This window comes from Lepisosteus platostomus, chromosome 9, assembly GCF_059453375.1.
Source record: "Lepisosteus platostomus isolate fLepPlt1 chromosome 9, fLepPlt1.hap1, whole genome shotgun sequence".
NCBI lineage: Eukaryota > Metazoa > Chordata > Actinopteri > Semionotiformes > Lepisosteidae > Lepisosteus > Lepisosteus platostomus.
The window spans coordinates 24,028,674-24,048,446 of NC_142619.1; the positions used below are offsets into that span (position 1 = coordinate 24,028,674).

General features: G+C 35.2%; 2 protein-coding genes across 12 annotated transcripts in view; both read left to right on the forward strand.

Annotated features, from left to right (window-relative positions):
- Positions 1–5,931, forward strand: part of LOC148654656 (uncharacterized) — a 113,043-nt gene extending 107,112 nt beyond the window's left edge. The window contains exons 26-27 of the mRNA XM_088647225.1: positions 2,368–2,484; positions 4,605–5,931. Coding sequence (XP_088503351.1) covers positions 2,368–2,484; positions 4,605–4,699 — 212 coding nt within the window. The 3' untranslated portion in view covers positions 4,700–5,931. The remainder of the gene's footprint in view (positions 1–2,367; positions 2,485–4,604) is intronic.
- Positions 5,932–10,127: 4,196 nt separating this feature from the next.
- ppfia2 (PTPRF interacting protein alpha 2) overlaps positions 10,128–19,773 on the forward strand; it is a 308,407-nt gene continuing 298,761 nt past the window's right edge. For all 11 annotated transcript variants that reach the window (XM_088647226.1, XM_088647230.1, XM_088647231.1 and 8 more), the window contains exon 1: positions 10,128–10,420. The gene's annotated coding sequence lies outside the window, so the exon portion shown is untranslated. The remainder of the gene's footprint in view (positions 10,421–19,773) is intronic.

The following is a 19,773-nucleotide window of genomic DNA, read 5'->3' on the forward strand; positions in this document are numbered from 1 at the left end:
ATCTCTTTTTGTTCTCCACAGTGTTACAGGAGGGAGTTATCCTGCCCTGTCTTCTGTCAGTTAGAATTCTTTGAATGGGAACAGTTTTTGTTTTTTTTGTGGTGGACTGAGTGACAGAACTACAATACAGAAAATCGTGTCCAGAAAATGTAATATAAAAATAATATAGAAAATGTATATGACAATATAGTTGTATACAGAAATCAAACTCTGGTTGTATTTACTACATTTCTTGTTCTGCTTTGATTCTTCCACAACTGTATTGCATTTTTTGTTCTGACCTTTGAGTTTTAATTTTTGAAGCTTATGTCAAATCTTAATTTAGTGTCCTGGAGTGTTTGTTGTCTGAATTGCCCTAATTAGCATGTAAATGGACTTGATATTTTGTGCAGAGAGAAAATACAGTAGGTGTTTCCATGGGGTCGGAGAAAGGGACTGTGCAGTCTTAAGAGATAGAGGCTGGAACTTCAATGTACCATTCAATTTACCATCAGCTTTTTCTTTTAGTTCATTCAGATTCTTTGGACTCTGCTGTAGGTTGGTTTGTGCTGAGGGGATGATTTTGCCGCCCACAGGAGGTGAAGGGAGGAGGAAATTAATTTTGCGTGATAGGACATGAGGACACATGGGATAGAGTGGGGTTGTGTTGGTGTTACAGTGTTGCATTCTTAGTGTTCTTCCACAAAATTGAAAACTTTAATGAACAAAATACTAAAAAAATACAGCAGGTATGGACAGTGGTCTCACAGTTAAATCAATGTACACCTATCAGCCCATGCCCTCTACCACATGTACAGTATTTCTCTAAACAAAGGTTGCAAGAGGAGGAACCTGATTTGGCAAAATGGTGTCATTTTTTATGATGATGTTTCACTGTTTCTAGTTTGGAGTTTGGACATTTCTCATTAATAATGCGACTTCATAGTAAGCTCTTTTTGGTCAGAGTGAATCTTAAATATTGTTATTTTAACAGCTTTTTAGTTTTTCCAGAATCAGAGCTACTACTACAATATATGTTTTAATATATAATGAGACATTAAAAAAGACTGTGCACACTTATTTTGATCAATTCGATTTGATCAATGGGAGTGTATTTAGGCAGAGCAGAATACCTACAGTAGTTATCCAAAAAGAACTGATGTCACCAGTTACAGTAGCTGCATCATGTATTTAAAGTTGTAGCCAGACACCTATGCAGATATATGCAAACAAAAGTGTTTATATATGATTTTTTGATTAATTAACTTAATTAAGTAACTTCAGTTAGAATTAGATCTAGAAAACCCTGTGGTGATTAAGAACTGGGTTTTAGAGCTCTTTGTAAAAATTCTCAAACAGTAATGTGCAGTACATTGGTTACTGCTTTTGAAGACCCTAACTTTAATTCTTTTCTAAAATTCTCAAAATTTTCATATGTAATTAGCATTCACGGGAGTGAAATTAGAATCTGATCATTTGCATACCCTAAGGGAGGAAAGAATAGATAATGACTATATGCAATTTTTTAACACATTGACCTTTCTCACATAGTTAAAATGAATTGCGTCAAATGCTTCTTCCTATGATTGTTTACCTATTTGATATATATCAAAACTTTATGAGTCTGTTCTGAAATTTCAGTAAGTTTGATTCTCTTATTATTTGCTGTGTATTTTATATGGGATTTTTAAACCTCACCTTTGTATGAGACATTTTTTGTATTCAAATTTCAACTTTTTTAAAAAAAAACTAGTGATTTATGATTGTAGTTATGATTGTAGTTCTGTTCCTCATTGGAATTTGATCATGAAAGCCAGCAGGCATCCATGGCTTCAAAGCCACACAGCACTACTCCCGAGACAGTGGGGAATTTCCTATACCAAAAGGCCAGGCCTCTTGCCATGGGTGAATTCAACACCATCCAGGTTCCACGAGGGTGATGTTATCATTCAGAACAAGATCAGTGCCAAATGCACTACACTACTATTACACTAGCTGAATAATGATTGTCATCATGTCCTTATAATACAAGAATTTGATAACTGTAAAAAATAATTCAGATTCACCTACAAGCTGAAAATGAGGTGTCATGCTTTTAAGTTCCTGGAATGCTCTTTCATAAGTCTTAACCAATGGCCATTGAATAATCAAATACAATCAATTTTCATTTAATAGGATGTTTACAGTGTTATTTTCTGGAGTCTAAGTTTATAAAATTTCCTTTTCAAAGAATGTTACCAGAAGTACTGTTCAAACTGTAATGTTTTCCCTCATTATAACATACCTGAGCCTGTTCTCCATGTGTCTTTAAGAAAACTAACTTCACCAGCACTCAGGATTGCTTTGGGTTTAATACTCCTGATAAAAACTACTGTATTTGTTCCGCAGGATCAGATGTAATGCACAGAAATAATCAAGGACTTACTGCATTCGACTACATTCATAATTATGATGAATGGATCAAGAGTGGATTGTTTACAGAAGAAATAAACGCACTATTAAAAGGTACTGTACCAATACAGTAATATACAGTAAAAGAAACTGCAGTATTATAGGATGGTTCAAGAAAAACGCATCTTACTGTATAGCATAAAAAGGGAGAAAAAAGAGAAGAAGTAAGCTAAAAGCATAACTATGATGTACTGTAAGCAACTGGTGCATACAATTCACTGATGGATGATATTTCCATATGTTCACTGTTCTGATCCAGACATTACATGACATTTTAGAACAAAACATTAACTCTTATCTTAATAACATACGTTGTTTATGTCTTCAAATGAATTATGCATCATTTGGAGAAAAAAAGACAGATACTGTACTTTTTTTTATCTTTATTATGTAGAATAAAACGTTAGGATAATATTAATATATTTTTTGTGAAATTAATTTACAACATCCTGTAGCTATACAATGTAACTAATGACCTACTATTGAATGCCAGTTTCTGCTTTAAAAGACAGACATTAAGACAGTTTTATTCAATGTTAGAAATTTGCCATTTTGTACAACTTACAGTATACTCTGGATTAGAGCTCACTATGAAATGTGTTTTGTATAATACAGACACAAAAAAATGTTTGAGAAATGTATACATTATTATATACATTTATACAAGTATGTTGTATACAGGAACCTTGTTCTGTTTTAGAATACATTAAGTGCACCGAAGCTTTGAAAAGCTGGATCAAACTGATCATCTTGAAAATGATAAAAAACAATCTGAGAACCATTAGACAATAAACAAAAAATAGTTTTACTTTTTTTCTTTAAAGAATTCTGTTCTGTCTCCTTGTTAGCAAATCTTCCTTCTTTTATTAAACAGGTGTGGCACTCTGAATATGATATGTGTGCCTGCCAATTTCTCCTTTACTTCTAGGTCCTTCACTGTTTTATGTATTTACTTTTAAACGTTTAAACGTATGTTTGTATGTTTATATATATATAATATATATGTACTGTATAGGTTTCCTGTGGTGCTATATTAGTGTAGGGCCTGTACTCAAACATTATGCTTTGCTTACCACTGTCAGGACAGATACGGTACTTTTGGACATTAACATATTGTTGCCACCTAGGCTCAGCAGGTTAACTATAAAAACAACACTACAATGTAAGAATGTACATATGAGGCTAGAATTCAGTGTTTTGATGTCTCCCCACTCTGTGACACCCTGGGACACACCAGCATTCCACCCGATCTTCTCTGTGTCCCCTGAGCACAGTGTTTCCCTCACAAAATTAACTTGGCAGTAGGTTTAGCTTATTCGCCACATCCAGGTTCTCCTCATGTTCAGCGCAGTTCTCCATCCCTAGAAGAAGAGGGAAGTACTGCTGCTGCTTCTGTTCTCCATAGTGACTCTATTTTACTAAGGGTGGTACTCAGGCTCTGATGCCCTGTAACAATGTTTCTGAGGCCATCTGACAGCTCTTTGAAGCCATGGCATAGTAACACATGTTTTGTAACCTGAATATGGTTGACCCACAGTAGCCTGTCTTCAGCTCAAAGATCTTGGAAATGTTGTCTCTCTGACCATCCAGCATTTTAAGACCTGTACCCCATCTAAACCTTGAGGAGTTCAGTCCCAGACCACCAGGTTCCAGTGCAGAGTTTCTGAATAGAAATAGGGAATTTCTGAACTACTTGGTAGTTTCTTTAATGACAGCTTTAGAACACATATTCCTTCTTGTTGGTTATATCTTGCCATTTAAAGAACATGGAGTTATGTCCATAACCTACGTTCCCTGAAATATGAACATTTCCACAGCACATATGGGTTGAAGCTTTTATGTTGAAAACAGTTGGAGGTCTACCTTGAGCACTGTGATATGCTGTAAAGGGGCTATAATACGTGAAACCTTCAGTATTCAGGTTAATTCACTGCATTAACATTTTTGATGGCAATGTTTCAGTTTCAATAGTAGCATTTCAGTAGAAAAATGTATTGCAAAATTAGTATTTGTATTGAGATGCAAATCAGTTACCATTAATAGTGTTAAATCTAGTCTCATAATAAAATAAATCTACTATCCCTCATAATGGATACTTGTAGTTTTGGCAAACATTTCAATATTTTGCTTCAGATATATTTTGTGAATAATAAATAATTCATTGATTTTTGCAGCATATGACCTTAAGCAAACCCGCTCACTTGTAAGAGGCATCAGCAGAAAGTTAAACCTGGAGGAGTCAAAGCCACGCAGTTTCTGGATCAATTAAAAGGCCTCCCAGGTGCCTACCTGCTGGGTCAAATCACAGCCCCAGCTACTTTGTCTAACAGCTGATTCTGTTACACCAGAAGATGGACAAGAGATCAGAGCAATCAGACTGTAACAGATTTCAGTCAAGCAGCTTTTTAAGATTCTGTGTGGTCATGAAACAAAATATTTAAGCAAATCATTTTTCCAGTTCCTTATCAAGAAAGCGTCCAAAAGATTTCAATGCTTCAGTACCTAAAAAAGACATACTGTATAAAACTAATCATACAGACATAATTACATTGACCTGTAAAAGTAAAAAATAATTAATTATATGGAGTAAACTGAAGGAAATGATCATTGCTGTCTATTTGAAAATAATATCAATTTGTTGCAGAATGTAGAAATATGTATCCTTTTAAATATACTGTGTAAATGGTTTCTGTTACTGCATTCAAATGTACAGTATCATCCCATCTGGTCTGAGTGTGGACACTCAAAGTAATACTGAGCACTTTAGGCAGCAAAATCTAAAAAGAAATTGTATCTGTAATACAAATTATACATTTATAAAATTCCACTCATAGATTATCCTGGTCACTACATAAAGCTGTGCTGTTCAGCAGAGTGGTAGTTGTATCTCAAAAACCACATGGTGTTTGCAGAACACTTCCAGTAAGTGATATTGTAAACATGTGGCAAAAAGGTTTTGTTGTCTGATGAGACAAAATTGGAAGTTTCTAATGTAAATGCAAAGATTTACATCTGATAAGCATCACTCAGTCAGCACCATCCCTACTGTCAAGCATGGTGATGGCAGCATTATGTTATGGGGCTGGAATTTATCAGCAGAGATTGGGAGACCTGACATCACTGGGTGGGGGGGATTTGGAGCAACATGCAGGGAAATGTGAGGAGGCAAACCTGCTTCACTTTGCTAAAGACCTAAAACTTGGAACATTTCATCTTTCAGCATGAAAATGACTCAAAGCACAAGGACAAATAGCTTAACAAGTAGAAAGTGAATGTCCTTGAATGGCCTAGTCAAGGATTAAATCCAAAAGAAAAGACACATTTCAGAATTTAAAACTTGCGTTCCATCAATTCTACATAACCACAGTTGTGCAAAGAGCAAGGGTTTTGCAAAGAAGAATGGATTAAAATTGCACGATGTAGAAAGCGGAAAGATTCGTATTCAAAAAGACTCACAGCTCTAATTGCTGCCAAAGGTGCTTCCACCAAATATTGACTCAAAATTGATTGTTTAATTTTGCATTTTTCTTTTTCACTAATAAAAGTGTTGAATTTAAGCAATCGTGTTTTGATTAAAAAAAACATTCATTTAAAAATGTGTGGACATCATTTGCTCTTCTACTGTACAGTATATCCACCATTACAAGGGGGTGGATATATTTGCAAGATAGTGTAAATACATTCTTCTAATTGTCTGTAGGTAGGTATTATTACATTATATTGCACCATTATTTTCTTGTCTATAATCAATTGATATAAAGTACAGTATTGCAGCACTGTCAATATCTAACAGTAGATAATAATGTTCTTATTTACATTATACTTGACACTGTTCATTTGGGAGCAAATGCACTAACAAAATAATAGACTAGATATGGAAACAGTTTAATTGATGATATTCTTTAAATCTTTTTTGTTGCTTGTTTTGTACTGCAGTATTTCTTGTGAGAATATCACTAGGGAAATATCATGCTGAAAAATCCCTGAAAATATATTTGGAACTACTGTATATGCAAACAAACACATCAGGACCAGTATAAAAATAATGATTAGAAACAATACTGCACGCTATATAAACCATCATAGTAATGCGTTTTCTCTCCAGGTATTGTAACCTATTGGGGATGCCTTAATCAATGTAATCTATTAAAACGAAAAATAATAGTGCTTTCAGCAGAGAAAAGAGCCAGAGAGCATCCCAAGGAAATTATGGTTGCCACTAGATTTCTTATTTCCCTTTATTGTTATTTTCATCCATCCATGTTTTAACAGCTTTATGCAACACAGGGCTACAGGGAGCTGGGGCCTATCCCAGCAAGTAAGATATACCCTAGACGGGAATTCAGTACATCACAGGGCACACACAGACACAAACATGCACATACTCGGGCCTATTTTCCAAAATCCAGTTAACCCACCAGTATGTTTTTGGACTGGGGGAGTAAACTGGAGCACCAGCAAAAAAAAACCATGAACAAGGGGAGTATATATAAACTCCACACGGACAGCACTCTAGGTCCAGAATTGAGGCTGCAATGCTAAGGACTGCACCACCATGCCACCCGCTATTGTTACGCTATTGTTACTGGCCAAATTGTTAATGCATAAATCTAAGTTTCTGATGTGTCTTGTAGCAGATTTCTGTCTGTGTTAGAGTTAAGCCACTGTGAAATAAATGCTTTAAGCTAGTCTTGAAATATCTGTAATAATAAGAGAAATAGTGATGCAAACTGAAATCGTGGTGAATTTCCCTTACCAATGTGAATGCAAAAATTACCAGCAGGATGAAGTACATCCTTTAAAGAATGAGTCCCTGTTTTACTGAGCAAAAATGTCATTTACAGATAACAGCAAATAAATTGCATCCAACAGCTTTGATTCCTTCGATTTAATGTCTCACTATTGATTTTAAGGCCTTCCTCAAGTAACTTGTGGCCTCATTCTCACAATTTAAAAAAAGAGACTGGTTTCTGAACAGGTATCTCACATTTTGATTTAACTGGGAACCTTAAGAGTTGGAAATACAGTATCTGACAGAATTGCATTGTATCGCTTATATTAAGGCACATGTGAATTAATCAGTATCATACTTTTTTAAACTACTCAAATGAGCCAATCAAGTCATTCTTTTCTGAAGGACGTAACCTCAGAGGTTACTTCAAGGATAAGTTTTTCAGACCTGTGTTGTTGATAGGTTAAGAGAGGTAATTGAGAAGTCTCAGTCCTTCATTTTTCTCTGGGGTGTGCTAAAAGCAGTGCTTCAGCTTTTACAATCCTGAAATAAGGCTTTTTCTTGTTTTGCACATAATGGAGACATGCCCTATAAAATGGTTGTTTTCATTTTAATCTTTATGACATTTTGATATAGTCTAACAACTGCAGCTGAACTGGTAACTGAATTTTAATTGAATTACCCTATTTTCTAAATAAAATAAAATAAACTACATGTTTGTCAGATACAGATTCAGATGAATGTGCACCTGCTATGCTTACTGGATAAATTAATTCTGTTAACCTCTGACTAGATAATCTGCTTCGTTGTTGTATTATAAAAATGTTATTTGAGGCAATTCATAGCCCTTTATTTTTATTATTTAAAATCATGCAGTAAATCTGAATTGGAGAGGAAGTATTTAATTTACACTTGACACACTGTACTGGTGTAATGAGGAAAAAAACATTCAAATTAAATAACCTCCTAAACTGCCAAGAAGTAAAATAAAGCTGACAGAACTTTGATCAATTGGAAAGGCTGTAAATGGAAACACAGCACGGTGATGGTTATTCTGGTCCTTTGGTATGTCATACATTTAAGATATGTGTATTTGCATAGTAAAGATGCATATTATAGACATTTGGAGACAGAATCCTGCATTGGGGAGATAAGCATGCCAGGAACTTCTAAAGGATTAGGTAGTGGGGATATAAACTTTTCTAAGAAAAAAGTAGAGCCTGAGTACAGTATGTGCACCACAATTTATGATTGCTATAATACTTCTTTTGTTAGAAATTGTGCATTTAGCCGCACATTAGTAAAATTCTAAATTAAAAGAAGTATACCTACTGTATACAGTATGTGATAGGGCTGGTTAAAATACTGTGTATGTGAAATGCATTCTTGGAAGATGTGCATGTGCATGCTTTTGTTGAAGAATAAAATCAAGTTACAGGACGCCATTCAAGCTTCTTCAACTTTCATTTCCAACTCTAAATACAGTGGGCTTTAATATGGTGAACTCTTTTCTGATTTTGGATTGTGCATTACTGGGGAACACATGTTAATATGATTATACAGTAGTTTAACATTATTGTATTAATATATCATATTTACAGTAGATATATTCAATATATAATTTGTTCGATTTTAATATACTATATTATTTTCAATGTGCACGTTACATGATGTAGTTTGGATTTTTTTTTGTTCAGTCTGGAAGAAAATCGTAAATAAAATATTAATTACTGGCAATAAAAATTACATAAAAAGGAGACTTAGTGGAGACAGCCCTTAGGAAAATAAACGACAACGTTAGACCTACTGTATATACAATACATTAGAAATAACGCAACCATAAACTCACAATACAGTATATCTCTGATCTATTTTTTTCATTCACTTTAAAAGGGAAAACGGAAACACTTCAGTGTGCTTTAAATTAGGATTCAAAACGGTCAGAATAAATTTCAATTTAATCCATACATACCTTTATTACAGTATGTAGAATACTGTGTTTTAATAATAATTCTTTAGAAACTGTTGTTTCTTAATCACAAAGATTTGCAAGTTATTGTACTCGACCCACAACCCTGTCTATTGAGTACTGAAAGCACAGCCGTGGTGACGCCCTATACGAAATCAGCTTGGTCTCAAGGTGTGACGTCCGTCCTTAGCATCCTGATGCTCTACTCAGAGCTCTCTGCATCACCATTAACCCAATTATTCAACACCTGGTCGCAGCCAAGTGTCAATAGGGAGTAACCGTATGAGATGAGGTACTGTTAAAGTTCCCAAATGATGCTTAGTTCATACTCTTTGGCTTTTTTTTCCTAGTGCAAACATTTCACCAATGCGGAATCAAAAGCGCTGTATAGTAAAACCACCACATATCAAGGGAAATCTAAACCTAATTGGGAGAGCAGACGTGATTACTTCAGAATTTATTTAGAGACTGGTGGAAACCATTGTTTCAACGGGGGAGGACAGGAAAGATAGGTGGGCAGGTATTTTAATCGGAATTTTTATGAATGCCGGTGTTCAGATGATGAAGTATGAAATACTATAAAACTGTATACTGACATTACGCCCTTCTATCATTGATAATATAGCAATATAATACTGGAAAATCCACGTTTCGTTTCTGCTATAACATTGCATTGACTAAATCACTATATAGAAAGTATAAATAAAACAAAATCAATCACCAGATATACTATGCGAATCCTGCCAGTCAGAAATACCACATCTGGTGTACATGCTGTCTAATATTTGTACATCTCTTAATCAACTGCACATGTGATACATAACTGCGAGTGAGGCATACAAAACCTTAATGGCAAATAATAAAAGCTAATTTTTTAATGTGCAAGACTTTATTTTATAAAATGCAATACGTTTTCCCGATGCTTCACAAAATTCACGGCTGCAACTTTAAGATCCATCTCCCCTCCTTCGGCACAAACAATGGTCTATACCCAGCTCTGCTTCCTAAAGCAGAAATTGTAACATGCCATTTTTTTAGCAATGGACATTTTTTGATAAAATGGCATCGATAAGCTTGTCATTATTAAGTTTTTAAAAATGCCAGATGTGGATTTCGAGTTTGCGTATCCACAGATTATTGTCTTTTACATCGTTGCGAATTTCTAGTGAAGGTTTCTTGCTGGATTGGGTACAAATGATCCTGGAGTGGGCAACTGTGTGATTCCATTAGCTCACGGAGACTGCGGTTGTCATTGATCTATTGAGGGAGCGGACGTTGAAGAATACATTGTAAGTATGAGTGAATAGTATTTTCAAAACAGTGAAATATTTCGTTTGATTTTCCTCCACACAACCCAGTCTTTATTTCTGAAACCCTTCCCATGCAAGGTATCTCCAAGGTGATCAGTAAGACCGCTTGCACAGTGGTAAGGAAACTTCTTACAGATGTGCAAGGTAGTGAATGAATGGGCGATGCTTACGAGAATGCACATTTGACGGATAAACATTTTTTTTTTCTCTGTGATGTGTGTCGATATGTATTAATGTGAAAAGAAAACATTAAATGGTGATACCGTTAAAATGACAGAGATGAAGAGTTAAAGGGAAGGGTGGGAATAATGATGTAATGCAGCTGAGACAATGGCCAAGGATTTTCCTTTAATTAGCATCGCAGCTTGAGAGATGTTACTACTTCAATAACTGATATAACGTGAACGTGATGTGTGTACATTAGAAAACAAGCAATCAATTAGCATTCATATCAACCTTTTACCACTCCTGTTTTTCGTTATTCTTAGCTGATGATTAATCGCGCTTGTGTGAAATGAATGTTCAAGCTATATATGCACAACCATACGTACTGTAGTACGCACGTGTGCGCGTGCCTGTGTGAAGCTGAATAATTAGAGCATTCACATTAAATTGTGTCCAAAATGACTTCCAAGAAAAAAAATAAATTACACGTTTCGCAGTTTTAAAAGGATTTTTGTAACTTAACAGGTATGTCAGGAAGGCACATTATCAGAGAAGGAACCCTGAAAGCATTTTTTTTTAAATCAGGCAGAAAGATACAAAATAATTGTAGTTTACCAACACTTGCCCTGAATAATAATAAAAAAACAGAACAGTTTTCAAATACTTTATGTTTTAGGTGAAAGCTGTTTGAGTTGTAACAGGTGTTGGCTTTGCTGTACCTATACAGCGCTCAGAATCAGAAGTGACAATTGCCGAAAATACATAGATTTTATAGCAATTTAAGGCACAGTAAAGTGATTTTTGTAAATCTGGCAATTTTATTATAACGCCAAGTAGATAAATACAAGCACAATTCCTGTTGGTGTAATTACACTTTCCTTAAATATTAAATTAGAATAGACTTTGTGGTTTAGAATTCTGTGAAAATAAAATGCATACAACAATATTAGGTCAAGTCTAACAACAGGGAAAAATGCATAATGTAGTATTAAAATGTAAAATATTTTATTTATTCATGGCTTCTTTCATGTACACTTGATATTAAATCTGGAAAAAAAGTGGATATACCATACAAATTCTGTATTATCGATTAATTGCTTTTCTATAAAAATGAAATATTAATTACAATAGTATTATATTAATATGCTACAATGTCACTGGTTGTCAGGCAACGCATCAGAAAAGCCACACCGCCTCAGGATCTATACAGTATAATTGTAGGCAATGATACCATTGTAGAGCATTAAATGTGTGTTGAACACTATTGCTCCTGGGAAGGAATTTTTCACATGACAAGAGCAGAGGAATCAAAGTTCTATTATGAAAGGTGGTCCTATTCGTAGATTGTTGTTCAATTTTATGTTTTGCCCAGTGCTGTATGTTTGATTTTAATAATAATAATAATTGCTTACACTTATATAGCGCTTTTCTGGACACTCCACTCAAAGCGCTTTACAGGTAATGGGGACTCCCCTCCACCACCACCAATGTGCAGCATCCACCTGGATGATGTGACGGCAGCCATAGTGCGCCAGAACGCTCACCACACATCAGCTATCAGTGGGGAGGAGAGCAGAGTAATGAAGCCAATTGATAGAGGGGGATTATTAGGAGGCCATGATTAGTAAGGGCCAATTGGAAATTTGGCCAGGACACCGGGGTACACCCCTACTCTTTTCGAGAAGAGCCCTGGGATTTTTAATGACCACAGAGAGTCAGGACCTCGGTTTTACGTCTCATCCGAAGGACGGCGCCTGTTTACAGTATAGTGTCCCCATCACTATACTGGGGCATTAGGACCCACATGGACCACAGGGTGAGCGCCCCCTGCTGGCCCCACTAACACCTCTTCCAGCAGCAACCTTAGTTTTTCCCAGGAGGTCTCCCATCCAGGTACTGACCAGGCTCACACCTGCTTAGCTTCAGTGGGTTGCCAGTTGTGAGTTGCAGGGTGATATGGCTGCTGTGATTTTGTTATGGTTTATTATACTGATGACAATAGAAGAATTGGAGGATAAAACTCTGGACTCAGTGATGATTTGATTAGGGGTTACATTTTGTTCAAGAGCATTATAATACACATCAACACAAAAAGCAGTCTCAGACCCATGTCTACTCAGAAATCTTTGCTTCTTCCTTTTTCCTTTTTTTCAGCAATAGTTTCCAGTCTCTTCATGCCCATTTAGACTATAATGTGTTGACGTATATTAGCATTTTATGAAACCCTCTCAACATCTACATTGCTGCAAGACATGATACTGTTGCACAGTTCCAGTACTTAATTGTCAAGAGTGCTTTTTTATGGTAGGGATCTATATGTCTCTCTGTACATGTTTGTGTTATGTGAGTATGTGTTTTTATTGGCTATAGTATGTATGTCTGTTTTTGGTGAAAGCAGAAGAGAATGTATGCAGGTGTGCCTTTTTAAATAATATCTCACTGACCCTTCTGGGTCAGTGCAAATGAGATCTGAGCTTGGTTTAATGCAATCTGTTTATGTGTGTTTTATTAAATCTTCATCGATTGATGGATTACACGACTGTGCTGCCTTGCGATAAAGGTAGTTAAGGCACTCCAAATATAAGGGTGGTTTACTATTACTATTGTTTAGACTTTCCATTCACCCAATATCAATTATGTGCTTATTATGATGAAACCTAAATTTCTCCTTCCACAAGACCCTCTCAGTCACTATACTGCAAAGATATTTTTATAACTGTACAAGTGAATGTATTTTTTAATGCATCTACAGTATTTTTTATGTCTTTGATTGCCTTGCAAATTAGCAACTAAAGTATGAGAGCCTGGCTTGTTTTTCAGTCTGTTAGCATTTTTAAAAATGCAGTTTTCACGTGTATTTGGTAGAGACGTACAAATAATTAAAAACTAATTATATTTTTGAGAACGCAAAAATATCAGTTGTTTGGCTTGGGATCACAATATGATTTATACACACTTGCTTTCGTTTTTTTCAATTTCAAGTTGAAAGATTTTTGTCAAATCTTATTTTTCCACTTCCTTATTTCTGTGTAATATGCACTGCAAATTTGACTTTGCACTTCAAATACTGAGAACACTAAGAAAGAGAAATTATATTTTGAATTCCCTTAAAAATACAAAATGATGAAAATATTGTGGAAAAAAAGTGCACTCTGTTCATTTTCCTCAAACATTGCAACTGTTCAAAACAATTTTTGTGACAGATTATTCTTTCTGAAAAACAGAAGAATGAGCTTTGGATAAAGAGTAAAAGACGCACATCTGCCAGTTAGTGCACATTCTACGTATACAAAACAGAAAGCTTAAGTAACCTGTTTTGGTTCCTTAATTAATTTATTAATCAGTGATGTAACTGTGGATTTTGTGCTATAGGAATTTTATAGTCAAGGGTGTTAAGAGAATTAGATTCCCATATTGGATTGTTCAATACTTGTACTTTTCCAAAGGATCTTTTCCAGGTGCTAAACACAAGATTTCTGTCATTATATTTATTTTATATACAGTGTAGCACATTTTATTTATCTTGGATCCGTATTGATTTTGTCAGTAAAGTGGCACATGGAATGGTTTTTATGGCAAATCATGTCATAGTAGTGGGTTGTTTCCAAGTTCATTCTTGTGACTAAGCTTACAAACAAACAAAATTCAGTGACCATGGAGGCTAAATGGTCTTGCTAGATTATGAATTCAGAAGCTGTATTGAATAATGCAACTCACATGGTCACATGTTTTACATGTTTCACATGATCACATGTTTCACATGCACAAACTCAACATTTGCCTTTTCTACCCATCACGTTTGGATGTCCGATCACATGAAATGGATGACATTTCTAAAGTACTGTATTGTAGACTAAATTAAGGGCAGTAAAAAACAGCAGCCACAAATTGGTGCATTACAGGGGTTGGTAAAATTATTAAATAAATTATCCAGTCATGTACAAAATCTAGGCCCTGATATTGGCTTGCTCTGTTTGCTGTAAAAGATGAAGAATGTTCCTCCTTAATCTAGTGAATACCAAATATTACTTGACATGCAATCACTAGGTTGAAACCAAGACTGCACAAATAATTATTAACGTATTAACGCAGATATACAACACAAAACATTACATAACATACTACAATTACACTGTGAACACGTACAGTATTTATAGGGCAGTGAATAACCAAAGTTCTGACTTCTACAGGCATAGAAAGATCTGCATTCTACCCTTGTAATCTAGACCGTAGGGTCGACAGCCTTTCAGAAGGGGCATGCCAAGAGTTAGCTCATTGCATTTATTTTTACAAATTTGTGTTAGTGTCAATAGTTGCCCTACATACATTGTGATTTAAAAAAATTAAATATTAAAATGTGTTAATTTTAGATATTATTATATTAATATGCACCCTTATCATTTATTGTGATCCTTCCCCTTGCTGAGTTCTCCAATCTTAGGCTAGTAACAGAATTTGAACTGCCTTGTGAGTCAAGGCACACTGGGCAACAATAAAATGTACTATTTTCACCACTGTAGTCATCATATTATTAAGGTCATAATTCAGAATCTTGGCACAGAGATTTTCCTTATGAAGAATACAATGTAAATATACCATGAGGTGGCCATTGCGAGCTGCAATGATCTTTTTATGAAGCATTTCTGGTTTCTGACCATAGCAGGGGTGCAGTAAATTATCAAGTGAATATTTTTTCTACACCAAAGAGCATTCATGGGGTAGCATGAATTGCAGAACAGTAAAGCATAGTTTTAATTGTTTTTTAACTTGATTTCTTAGTGGTTTTATAGAATTGTATTGCACGTGCCGATTTCATTGCATGTGCCATTAAAAATCCCTTTGCATGTCTACAATGACACGCTTGCTGTAGGTTGTCAACCCCTGATCTACACACTAAACGCCTTACAAGGCAAAGAGAGAACCCACATCCTACAGTAATAAATAAAAAGGTTCTTAGCCAGGACTAAATCTCTCTCTCCCTAAAAAAAGCTGCTTGCAAATTAATGGGAAATAATTTCCGCATTCTACACAAGCCATCACTAACGTACAGTAGGAGAGATGTTGTTAGCATGCTTATTCCACAGTGAAAGAAATGAGCATTTCCAAAAATAAACAAAACAGCAACCCATTTTAATAATAAAGCTACAAATTTTCTATTTAAATCTTCAGCTTTTTTATGGTTTAGGCTACCCGGACAGCGTAGAGGTAAAATCACAGTACAGTCTTCTTGTGATGATAATGCCTGTTGTTCCTTTCCACTCTGTCTGTTCCTTTATTTGTCTTGTACTGAAACTTATTTTGTCCCCTGACTAATCCCGTGAAGGTCTTGTAATGGTGTGCTCATTGTTAAATATTGATGTTATAATATGGACAATTTAGTGACTTAAGGTTGAAGTAACATAGCCTGATTTAACTATTAGTACTGTTCATTTGATCTTCTGTATCTTCTTGCCTCATGGCTCAAGGACGGCTATGTAGATACTGTAATTAAAAAAATATCCAGTGTTGCGAAACTTCAGAATAAGGCAATCAGCTGAAGGCCACTTTCCACAACAGTATTGCATAGGTCTATCCATCCATAGACCCTGGATGGTATAACAGTCCATCACAGTTACAAACGTGCATAAACTCATACCAGGGCTAATTTTCTCAGAAGACAATTAACCTTCCAGTATGACGGTGAACTGTGGGAGGAAACCAGAGCACCCAGCACACAGGGAAAACATAAAAACTCCAAGCAGATAGCACCCCAGGTCTGGTATTGAACCCAGGGCCCCAATGCTGTGCTTCAGCAGAGCTAAGAACTGTGCCCCTGTGCTGCCCTAAATATTTTATAGGCATTTAGCAAACTCATGCTCTAAAATAGGTAAGTAGATTGCAGGAGTATACTACTCTTGGCTACATTACTCTGCTCTCCTCCCCACTGATAGCTGATGTGTGGTGAGCGTTCTGGCGCACTATGGCTGCCGTCGCATCATCCAGGTGGATGCTACACATTGGTGGTGGTGGAGGGGAGTCCCCATTACCTGTAAAGCGCTTTGAGTGGAGTGTCCAGAAAAGCGCTATATAAGTGTAAGCAATTATTATTATTATTATTACTCTGCAGGGTACCTCTGGAATGGCTTCAAGGAAAATGATTATTTCAGGGGCTAATTGTTGAATTTTAATTTGATAGCTCTGATACTGTTCTACACCAGACCAATTTATTTGTCAGTTCACCATCCTTCAACACACAACTCCATTCTCTGGTGACTGTAATCATTTTCTTACATTATAGCTATTATCATGGACTCACTTGCTCCTCAGCACACACTGTGTTTATAGTCCAAATATCCCAAAACCAAAAGTCAACGGGATTAATGTTGTTGTGAGCAAAGTTCCCATAATATACATGTAACATTACAGGCTGTCATATGGAACAGTTTTTAGGCTTCTGGACTTGTAACTGGAAAATTGTGAGACACTGCTGTTGTACCTTTGACTGCAGTACTTCACTCAGATTGTTCGAGCAAAGTACTCAACTGTATAAATGGGTGCAGATATAAATTATTTTGGATAAATGTGTCAATTAAATAAATTAATAATATTGTTTGCATAGAGCAGACTGTTTCCCTTCAATAGACAATTTGGATGAAAAATGTTGCATATTAGAGGTTCTAATATAAAACGCACCTATAACAACACAGAAAAAGATAAATTACAGGGCTTTGCAAAAATATCCATCCCCTTTCAATGTTGTCCCATTTTGTTGAATTCAAAATTTGTAAAGTGAATTTTTCATAAAAATGCATTACTCAAACTGAACAGGTTCATCACTGAAATGTCAGCAAAAACTGCAAAGAAAATATTAAAAACTAAATTGTGTTGATTGCATGAGTATTCAACTCCTGAGGCAATACTTTCCAAAAGTTCCTTTGCTAACAATTACAGCTGCAAGTCTTTTCAGATAAGTGTCTCTGCGTGCTGCAGTTTTTCCCCTTTCTTTCTTCAGACTTGCTCATGCTCTGTCAAGTTGGTTAGGTGTATTTGATGGAGAGCAATTTTCAAATCATGACACAGATTTTCGACTGCTTTCTTATTTTGTGCATGTTAAGCCATTCCATTGTAGTTTTGACCATATGCCTTCTGTAATTTTTCTGCTGAAAGATGAATTTGCATCCAAGTATTAGATCTTTAGCAGATTGAATCAGGTTTTCCTCTAAAATGTGTCTGCTTCATCCATTCTCCCTTCAGTCTTGACAAACTTGAACCTGATGAAGAGAAGTTACCCTGTAACATAATACTGCTAAAACCATGTTTTCCTGTAGACATGTCTGATCATAATTGGTTTAATAATTGGGTAAATGAAATCTATATTATGATGTTGTTATGGATTAAGTTTAAATATCTTTGAATTTCTCCTTTTAAAAATTGGAATAATACTTGGAAGTAGTTTTTGGTGGAAAGAAGCTTGATATTCATGGCTCCTAAATGAAAACTAACTTCTTCGAGTAAAGGAATAAGAAGATCAGTCTAACTTATTTTTAGGAGATTAAATGTTGTCATTTGTATTCCTTAAAAGGGGCAATGTGACTGTAAAAAGCTAATCACATTGACTGCATTGAAAAAAATGTCCCTTTTTTCCAGTTGTTTAGTTTCTGAATTTCACCTTTAAATTATTAAAGTAAAAAGCATAACAAAAATGGCCCTTTCAAATGTGTATACAGAATTTCAATTTGACCTGAAAAAAAGTGAATAAGGAACAGAGTTTAAAATAAATTTGATTTTAAGACTTAAAAAAAAGCAACGGGCACAAGGCAGGATACGCCCTGGATGGGATGCCAGACACAAACACACACACTCATACCAGGACCATTTTTTCCAGAAATAATAAAACCTAATAAAAAGTAGAAAATTGGAAGTAGTTTTGAAAGTTTCCAAGCAAATCCCTGCACACTTGCTGTAAACAATGTCACTAAACTGCAGGTGAACTACAAAAAAAGTCAATTGGCAAAACAATTTTGTAGATAAGTTATGGTGTTATGTGGTGCATTTCACTAAGAAGGGGATGAAACATTATAGGCATTAAAAGTTACAAGATAGCCATTACCAGAGACAGTAGTGATCTGAATTTTGTGAATACTGTGGCAGTCAAGTTGTCATTGTGATTTATGCAGGAATCCCATTTCTCTGAATATTAACTGTACTGTCAATAGAATTACACCTACTAAGTTTTGATATAATAAATTGTCCCTTTAGTAACTTTAGTAAGTGTTGAAGCTTTATTCAGTTTTTGTAATGACTTCATAGAGTGCACACAGTTTTTGTAATGACTTTTAAAATTACACTTTTCCATTTCCTGTTTTACTTTTATCAAGAAGGTTGCTCTCTTTAAATGTAACCTCTTAATGGAAAGTAAATTTTGGTATTAACATACTTTATGTTGGTACTTATTCATAACATCAACATAGCATATGTTAACGGTATTAGTTTAAGAACTGTGAATGTAACTATGAGTTCAACAATAGCTTCCTTGGTTACAGAAGTTATTTGAGAAATATCTCCTACTTTGAAGGTATTCCAGAAACATTTTTGTGGATATATTTTTTATTGTTTAAAGAAATTACAACATTATGACACAACAAAAAAACACAGTGTTTACACTAATACACAGTTGTAGTTTGAATGACTTTTCTGGCACAATGTTTAGTTATAGCAGTAGATTGCATGAGTTTACTTTGGTTTTTAGGAATCAATCGGCATATTAGGAGTCTTCACAAGGATTTAAAACACATAGGATACATTAATTGATACATAAAAATAATATGTACATAAAAAAATCCTAATATAAAGCAGATACAGGAAAGATACATAAAAATAAGGATACTACTGTTAGAATACCGTTAATTACACTAACTTCCTAATCAGTCTCATTTACATAATCAATATTCAGGCACTCCTAAGTAATTACTGCTGCTTCAAGTAATTAAATTCATCATAACGTATTAATATAACAATTTCATTCTTGAGAAGGTGAATTATATTCATCCACAACTGTGAATTCGTAAAGAAAGATGGGGAACACCTGATTGGGTCAGTTGCAGTACTGTCCAATCTGTGCTCTTCTGGCTTGGTGCCACTCCAGTCCTTAAGTAGCTCGAGGTATCAGGAAGAGAGAGATGCTGCTG